The sequence below is a fragment of the Branchiostoma belcheri genome, unplaced genomic scaffold (genome assembly GCF_001625305.1).
Source record: "Branchiostoma belcheri isolate BF01 breed outbred unplaced genomic scaffold, Haploidv18h27 scaffold206, whole genome shotgun sequence".
Taxonomy (NCBI): Eukaryota; Metazoa; Chordata; class Leptocardii; order Amphioxiformes; family Branchiostomatidae; genus Branchiostoma; species Branchiostoma belcheri.
This window is the reverse complement of record NW_017803558.1, coordinates 364,480-373,282: the sequence shown is the minus strand read 5'-3', so window position 1 is coordinate 373,282 and position 8,803 is coordinate 364,480. Positions and strand designations below refer to the sequence as shown.

The 8,803-nt window shown below is 40.2% G+C and overlaps 1 protein-coding gene across 3 annotated transcripts in view; it reads left to right on the top strand.

Moving 5' to 3' along the window:
• LOC109469521 (procollagen-lysine,2-oxoglutarate 5-dioxygenase 1-like) overlaps positions 1-8,803 on the top strand; it is a 26,754-nt gene that overhangs the window by 3,805 nt on the left and 14,146 nt on the right. For all 3 annotated transcript variants that reach the window (XM_019768044.1, XM_019768043.1, XM_019768045.1), the window contains exons 2-10: positions 1,840-1,976; positions 3,068-3,182; positions 3,764-3,812; positions 4,006-4,118; positions 5,581-5,644; positions 5,875-5,972; positions 6,749-6,847; positions 7,265-7,396; positions 8,068-8,189. In XM_019768044.1, coding sequence (XP_019623603.1) covers positions 1,840-1,976; positions 3,068-3,182; positions 3,764-3,812; positions 4,006-4,118; positions 5,581-5,644; positions 5,875-5,972; positions 6,749-6,847; positions 7,265-7,396; positions 8,068-8,189 — 929 coding nt within the window. The remainder of the gene's footprint in view (positions 1-1,839; positions 1,977-3,067; positions 3,183-3,763; positions 3,813-4,005; positions 4,119-5,580; positions 5,645-5,874; positions 5,973-6,748; positions 6,848-7,264; positions 7,397-8,067; positions 8,190-8,803) is intronic.

The following is an 8,803-nucleotide window of genomic DNA, read 5'->3' as shown; positions in this document are numbered from 1 at the left end:
TATAGAAGTGGCTTGGGATCGAGGCGCTTTCAATGTGATTTGGAGCATTCAGATGGAGCCACTTGAAACCGGCTTCGGGGGAAACCACATGTAAAGCGCCTTAGGTGACTTCACATAAACACGGCCTAAAGCTTTCTTCAGTTTATTCATGTTATTAATCAAGTCCTTGCACAGTAGAGATGAAAATGATTAGGAGTGTACTACATTATGGACAATTTCTGTGACTTTTGTCCTACAATCTTAATGCCAACAATTAATATGGCACAGTATTTTAAGTTTGTTAATGCATTGATTCACATTGCATTTACATATTTGTGACTATGCAAATATGTAGGTAGTGAGTAGTAGGCATCCTTCCATCTCGGAAGATGATGGTAGCACTCTATTGCAGATATCACGCAAAATTGCAGATTGTATAAATTTTTCTTCTGCAATCATGAAAATTTATCTGCAGACTGCAGACTGCAGACAGGTATTTTGAACACTGCAGTCTGAATTTGAAATATAGTCCCTGTTAGTGAGCTGTGCAAGAATGGACTATATCAGTGGCCCCAAGGTAATGTTCTGCACCAGTCCAAAAAATACTTACACGCAAGAAATTTGTTTGTCATGATAACCTCGGTCCCTAAAAATACCCAAAATAAAGCATTCTGAAGTAATGTATGTCAAAATTGTGAAGAAAGAAAGCATATGCCATCAGGTAACCCCGTACCACATTTCAGGTCTTTTGGTTTTAATACCTGCTGCTGCCAGGTCTGATCTGGATATCCAGGGTTCTAGCTAGGATTTAGTTTTAGCGTAGTGGTACTGGCCACATGTCAAGGGAGCGAAGCGACCGAGAGGGGGGATGGGGCAGAGCTTTTAAAAAATTGAGCTAAAAAAGGGTCCATTTGAGGGATACCCAAAGGGAAAAATGTTATTTCTAAGGTGTATCCTTGATTGGTAATTTTTCACATTTGATCTGGCATTCTTGAACATAGAAATACAGTCACAATGCCTCCATGCTGTATTGAAAATTTAGTGTAGGGGGTCAAAATTATAGCGTAGGGGCCCCTAGTTAGAATCCTGATATCTCAACAGCTAATCAGCAAGAAGCACCACCTACAAATTGGTCAATCAGACCATTTTAAGTAAATACTGCTTGCCTATTTACCCTTTCTTTCCAGCACCAAATATGGTCATGGCACACAAGACACTTGTCATTTTGGTCTGAATGCTCCCCAAAGGTTGACAATTATAGTAATACAACTCTAAAGTGACGTATGCCAAAAGTGTTCATGAATTTCTGTGGTCATTATATGTCCAAGGTATCTCTTTACCTAATTTCAGATCATTTTGGCTTCATTACCAGGTCTTAAGAGCCCAAGATATGCATGTTTGTTAAAAAAAATAGCCCCAAAAACTAATTGAAATATTTTTAAAGGCCTGTATAAAAATTCTTCCGCGTATAACCGTAGCTCACGTATGTTCATCCAGCCCTGTAAATCTACACGTATGTTCATCCAGCCCTGTAAATCTACACGTATGTTCTTCCAGCCCTGTAAATCTACATGTATGTTCATCCAGCGCTGTAAATCTACATGTATGTTCATCCAGCCCTGTAAATCTACATGTATGTTCATCCAGCCCTGTAAATCTACATGTATGTTCATCCAGCCCTGTAAATCTACATGTATGTTCATCCAGCCCTGTAAATCTACATGTACGTTCATCCAGCCCTGTAAATCGATACGTATGTTCTTCCAGCCCTGTTGATATATGTCCAGCCCTGTTAATATACACGTATGTTCATCCAGCCCTGTTAATATACACGTCTGTTCTTCCATATTTGCCCAACAGGTTCTGGGAATGCACCAGGAGTGGCTAGGGGGAGATGTCCAGAATGATATCGGTGGTGGACAGAAAGTTTTACTGTTTAAGGAGGCCCTGAAGAAGTACAAAGATGACAAGGATCTCATTGTCATGTTTTCTGACAGGTTAGTAGTTTGAATAACTCTATAACTAAAGTATAAGGCTTGAAACAGGTTAATTCTATAAGTAGCATAAAACTTTGGAATTTTGAACATTTATTCTCATACCACATTGCAGACTTTTCCAAATTCCAGTCTGGATTGTGCTGGCATTTGCAATTATAGAAACAAGAAAGTTAAAAAATATAGAGTACTGATTGAGTTCAGTAAAATTGGATAGGTCTGACAATCTGTAAAATTGGATAGGTCTCTTTCGGAATGAAAGACTGTGAAACATCGGAGAACAATGTCAGTATTCACAGTTTGTCAAGTGGCCTTTACATGTAAGTACAGGTTTATATGTTTAGCAAATTGGTCATGTACAGGATGGCTGAGTTTTTGTAGCACATTATGTGACAGACAGGTGTGTCCAGTTTGTTGGCATTCCGCGTCTGTCTTAGGTAGCCATTCTCTACTCTCCAAACAGAGGTTTGGGTATGGGTTGTTTTTGGCGTTATTTTTATTTTATTTTTTTTTTATCAGGTTTTTTTTTGCACTGGAATTTTTCTTTTTTGTTGGGTTGGGTGAAAGAAAAATTCCAGTGCAAAAAAGATACCCGGATAAAAAAGTCTAGAAACACGCCATAAATAACCCCAAACCCAAACTTCTGCTTGGAGAGTAGCCATTCTCTAAATTCTGACTTGAGTAGTTCTTTTGGCAAAGGTTAAGCAGAGGTAAGAATGTCATGGCAGTAAACATTGTTTACATGATTTTAAAAGCCAACAGGGCGTCGGAAATCCCAAAATTAACCTTAAACCTGGTTTCATAGCTTAAGTTTTTGCTGGCCGAAGTGTACTGAAAAACTCTATAGTGTGTGGGTATGTAAGTGAGTGACAGACAATTGAACTGTTAGACACATCAAAAACGTACATGACTGTCGGTAACCGAGTCCACAGCATCACTTGTAAGGTTCCTTTTTGCGATAGAAAATCTTTGTACTAAGTAGTTTTAGAGGAAAGGCTTGTTAGATAAGATTGATATCAGTTTTAGTTGTAATTCAACATAGGACTCAGAAAGTGCCTGCAAGTTTGACATTTCAATTGTTTTTTTGGTTTCAGTTATGATGTGATCATCACTGCAGATAAGAAAGAGATCTTAAGAAAGTTTGATGACTTCAATGCCAGAGTTGTGTTTGGAGCTGAGGGTTTTTGCTGGCCTGACAGAACCCTTGCTGTAAGTAACTGCTACTTGTCTTTTGGTGAAGGACCTCAAATGACCACTCTGGAGACATCCACGTTGCAGGAATCCCAATATTGTTTGCTGTGGTCATGACCAGTTTTTGCTCCCAGTTACCAATCCCGTGTTCACACACAGGCACGCACACACACACACACACACACACACACACACACACACACACACAAACGCACACGCACGCACGCACACGCACACACACACACACACGATCGCCCCTAAAAACATAACCTACTTGGCGAAGGTAACTGACCATGGTTACATGGCTTACATTCGGAGACTGAGGGCATTCTTCTCTGCTACATCTCTGAAAAACATAGGGAAAAACTGGGGAAAAGGGAATGTAGAAAATAGGTCATTTCATGTCATGTCAGAAATGAAAACTAACATGTTATGCATACTGTTAGGTTTGTCATGTTTGAATTGAAGTCTAGTGATCAAGATGTGACAATATGTTTGAAAAAAGATTAATTTTGGAAGAAGAAAGTATGGAAAAATATGTGGATAAGCTAATGTCAAATGACTATGATATGAAAAAGGATTCTGTTATTCTTCATCAGGACCTGTACCCTGAAGTGCGGCTAGGTAAACCATATCTCAATTCTGGAGGTGAGTCTTTCCAAAAGCATTTTTCATTTTTTTTTTGTTCCTCAAAAACAGATTAAGACACTGCTCCCAGACCTGACAGTTTGTTGATCCCTACAATGACATTTATTTGTATTTTAGACTGCATTTAACAAGTCTGCAGGTCAATTTGCTATATGTAGCTAGGATTAACTGTGGTATCTGTTTTGCCTTCCAGGCTTCATTGGGTATGCTTCAGATCTTTACCAGATTGTCAGTCATACGTCAATCCAAAACCAGCATGACGACCAGCTGTACTACACCAGGATCTTCCTCAACCCTGAACTGAGAGTAAGTACTAGTAGTGCTATTGTCAGGATACACCAGGCTTTCAGGGTCCAATTTGGTACTGGGTGGAAAATGGCTGTGTTAATGGCTCACTCTCCTCTATGGATTTACACATGTTTTAGTCTGATGGGGATGATGACCACAAGACTTGTGACAACTGCTCACATGTTTCAAACTGCCAAATTCAGTCAGACTGGTTGCTTTTAGGGTGCACATAGGGTGTTTTTATTTTGCTTTGATTCCAAAAAATTTGCTGCTGATTTGGGGCAGAGTGGCATCACTGCATTTTGTATTCCCGTCAGCAGTGTTTGTGAAAAGTTGTGAATGTATGATACTACAGTTGAATGCCCCCCCCCCCAATCATGCCCACTTTGCTTGCACCACTGTATCTGGCAGATGCTTTTTTAATTTTAGGTATTAATGGCTATTACTAGTATCAGTTAACTAAAGGCTGTTAGAAATATTGTCAAAGTATGTAACATTACTTAATTTGAGGAAAGTAGTAATTGGTGGGGCAACCTAAGTTCTGATGGGCAACCTAATTTTTGCCATAGGTTGCCCACTGGGCAACCTGGTTCAAAAACGTATTTCGTACACTGCTTAGATTACAAAACCACTTGGATAATTTGCTACAAAAGAATCATCACAATTCAGTGTCCCTACTGGTGTTTTAAAATCCTGTTCTCATGTCAACAATACTGACTGCCTGTATACTCCATGCACCACACAGCCCATGGGTCAGAAAATAAGTTCAGAAGCTAGTACATGTATGTTGGTGGATGTACATATAAGCAGAAAATCCCCTTACTGCCATGAGCACTAGGTTGCCAGATTGTAGATTCAGGTGCCTTCTTTTAAAATTAGCTGCTTCACTGCAGCAAGATTACCCATGGAAATAACATGCTGTTCTGGTTGTCATATAAATTTTTATTGTGTTGCTATTGTTTAACCCTTGTTCTGGCCTGCTGGCATTCTTTAGTGTCTTTACACATTATTTTTCAATAATTTCTTGTCTTAATTAGGTCATGAACCCCCAACTTTATTTTTGCCCTGCAGTGGCATAGTTATTTCCGTATTTGTTGCTTTTTGCCGCGTTGTATTGCATTGACCGAGAAATACCACCAAATTGTACATATACAGAGTTCTATATAGATGGTACTGTATGTGCAAAAGAACAATTGTTGCGTAAAATAAATGACCATTATGCGCACAAGTCTTAACATGCATCGAAATACCCTCAAAACTATCCCAGAACACACCACGCTACTCCATTGGTGTCTATGTTTTGATCAAGAAAGTTACGTTACAGACTTAATTTCAGGGGCAATAAGAAAAAAAAATCTGTTTTGTGTTCTTAAAGAAAGCAGGATTTGACAGGACAATACAGCAGCTGCTTTTCCCTATAACCTCCTTGGTTTTTATATCTGTTGTCACTCATACATTGTCCTTTGTTGATATATTGCAGGAAAAGTTCAAAATGAAACTTGACCATACATCAGAAATCTTCCAGAACATGAATGGTGCAACAGGTAAGCATACTCACTTCACTCACCCACATGTTGTACAATATCAAACATATTCATGTATGTTAACCCTAGGCCTAGGAAACAAAACTGTAATAACCCACCATCCTTTTGACGGGTTTGTTTGACTTTTCTGTGACATGACTTCAGGTATGAGTCGGTCCACATGTGTGGCACTGTCCAGTGTTACCATGCCATGAGCTCTGATGTACATGTATGTCTTCTTACCTCTTTAGCTGATCTTACCCTCAAGTTTGAAGATGACAAGACCAGGCTGAGGAACAGAGTGTACAACACAGAACCTTGTATCATCCATGGGAATGGACCACAGAAGGTAAGGCCAGAGTCAAACAGAATGTAGGAGTTAAGCCTCGGTCACAACCCGCCGTACATGCTTTTTGTCCGTACGTTTTTTGGGAGGCTACGTCTGCTACGTTTTTTCTGAAAACGTGGGGAAGGAGTGGCATCGACGCACATCACTCGCACGGTTTCGCAAGGTGTAAGACTGAGTGTGGTCTGCACGCCACGTCTGGCCGTGAGCGGTTGCGTGCATCGTACGTTGCGCAAGTGGTGAGTTGTACGTGCTTACAACGTACGATCTCTGTGCGATTGCAACTTAACCGTAAGGAGGCCGTACTCACACGTGCGTCTTTCGTACGGTACATACGGGGCACGCGCGTCGCCCGTACTCGCACGCACGGGTGGTGAATCCGTAGAGTGCACACAGAAAAAGTTTTACTTGCACTTAAAGTTCTACGGCGTGTCTGCGTGCTCCCAAATCCGTAGGATTCCGTACGGAGGCGGTACTCACCACACACAGATGCCCTGCGTTTGCCCACGTTTTTGCACGTAGACAGCACGCAGATGCACGTACGGCGGGTTGTGACCGAAGGTTTAGGCTATGTAGGACTATTGAGCTATACCACTCGACTCTCAGGAGGGGGGGATAAGCTGCATAATGTATTGTGTATTATAATGGATATCAACTTTGTAGTATTACTGGTACCATTACTGTTAATGTGATGTCTGAAATTTTCAGCAGTTGTTGTGATTGTTATGCATTATATACCCAGAGGTTTGAAATCTCATATTTCTTGTTTTTTCCTTAAGTTGGCGCTAAACTCAATTGGGAACTACGTTGCTGATAGCTGGACCTTTGATGAATGCAACAGTTGTAAGGAAAATACTTTCAGCTTAAAGACATACAAGGTAGGTATCTCATGTCAATGGGACAAATTATTTATGTGATATTTAAGAAGCCAACTCATTTGTCATCAACTTCTAGGCCAAGGTATGGGCAGCAAGAAGACGTTTAGAATAATGTTAGAAATGCCATACATTTATATCAATATACATGTACTAGAATAATGTGAATAAAAACCCTATCTGTGAATGATATTGTCACTCCCTTGTGAACTAGGATGCTAACAGTCATCTTCGGCTACAAAGGACTACTAAGTTGAAGTTGATTGTGGACTACAGTGGATTCCCTATCCAAACTGTTTATATGTCAGAAGCCCATTTACTTCAACACAATATCAAAGGGCCTGCCAGCTGCTGATTCATGACATTTTCCCTTTCCTAACATTGAGGGTGATGTTTTGTTTCCTGATGTTTTCCCCCCAGAGAGATGACTACCCTGTTGTGGTGATAGGACTGTTTATCGAGCAGCCTACCCCGTTTGTTCCTGAATTCTTGAACAAGATCTACAACTTGGACTACCCAAAGAACAAGATTCTACTCTTCATTCACAACCATGTAAGATATAACTCTGCAAATGGGCAAGTGTGGAATTCAGTCCTAGAACCCTAACTTAACACATTATAATGATTCATTTTGGGATTTTTTTTCTATTTTCAGAGCAAAAATGCATATTTTTGGTTGGCATGTGGACAGCTTTTGCATCAGAGTTGGGGAGGGGGGTAACCTGGAAGAGGCCAGATTCAGAAAAGTCTATTTCTGAATTATGTTGGAATAGTCCATTGGTGGGCAGAAGTAATGCTCAGATTGACTTTTAGCAAAAGGTTTCCTGTTTTTATATACATGTACTGATATTATTCAGGCATAGGCCACACCGACTTAATTTTATGGATAACATCCTCTGAAGACCCCCAAACTAGTGCATGCGGGCGAATAAAAAAAAGTCCAGCCAAAAATAAAAATGCTACTAAACCACAGGAATACAAAGCTAGCATTGTGAATTGCAACAGTACATAGCGACGTATACGACAAGCCGGCACATGCTGGCTTTTTGCAGAATTACAACCGGCTCCGTATTGTCACTAACTACCATGGACTAGAGTCCTAGTCTAGAGGCATAGAGCGTGTTCCTTTTTTGAGAACAGACTGAGAATTGAGAATTGAGTCGGTGTGGCCTTATGGTTGCTAAAATCAGATTAGACGATTGGTAAATAAAAGTCATGTTTTAGGAGGAACACCATGCAGCTGAAGTGGAGGAGTTTGTGAAAAGCTATGGCGGGAGCTACAAGGCCGTGCGAGAAGTTCCCCCTGGTATGAACATGAACCAGTGGTATGCCAGGAAACAGGGACTGTAAGTACATACAAATATCATATTATCCAGAGTCACCTACTAAGTATGTAAGTGTAAATCTGTCTGTAAATGAAAAGATGATTAGAAAAACATCTATTTATCATAAATGTTGATCTGAACAATTTTTTTTCAGTCTTACTATCATACCCTTCAAACCATGACCATGTAGCAAATGCCTTAAGTATGAAATTCCTGCCAGTTACCACCATCATATAGTATTTTCTGACTATGCAAATTAGATCATATGAGGTTCATAATTGTCATCTAGATAATATTTGTATATATCGTCACTTGAGCTAGCTACATACCAAAAATCAGTATGATCTTCTTCAATTTACCTCTTTTTTTTACAAATGCCCCTGCAGCTCTAGAACAAGTTAGGGGGCCCAAACTTATGTCCCTTCTTAACAAGCTCAAGAGCTGTTTACCACCCAAAATCGTGACCAGAACACAAGATTTCAAAAGTGGAGCTTCTGCTGCAGTACCATAACAAGCTGCTAGGGTGGCCAAAATCATGTACATACAGGGTTCTCCCCAGAAAATTTTAGTATGAGGGAGGAGACTTACCGAGCACACACTAAGCGAACGCGTGTCACCGGGGGGGTGGTCCGGAG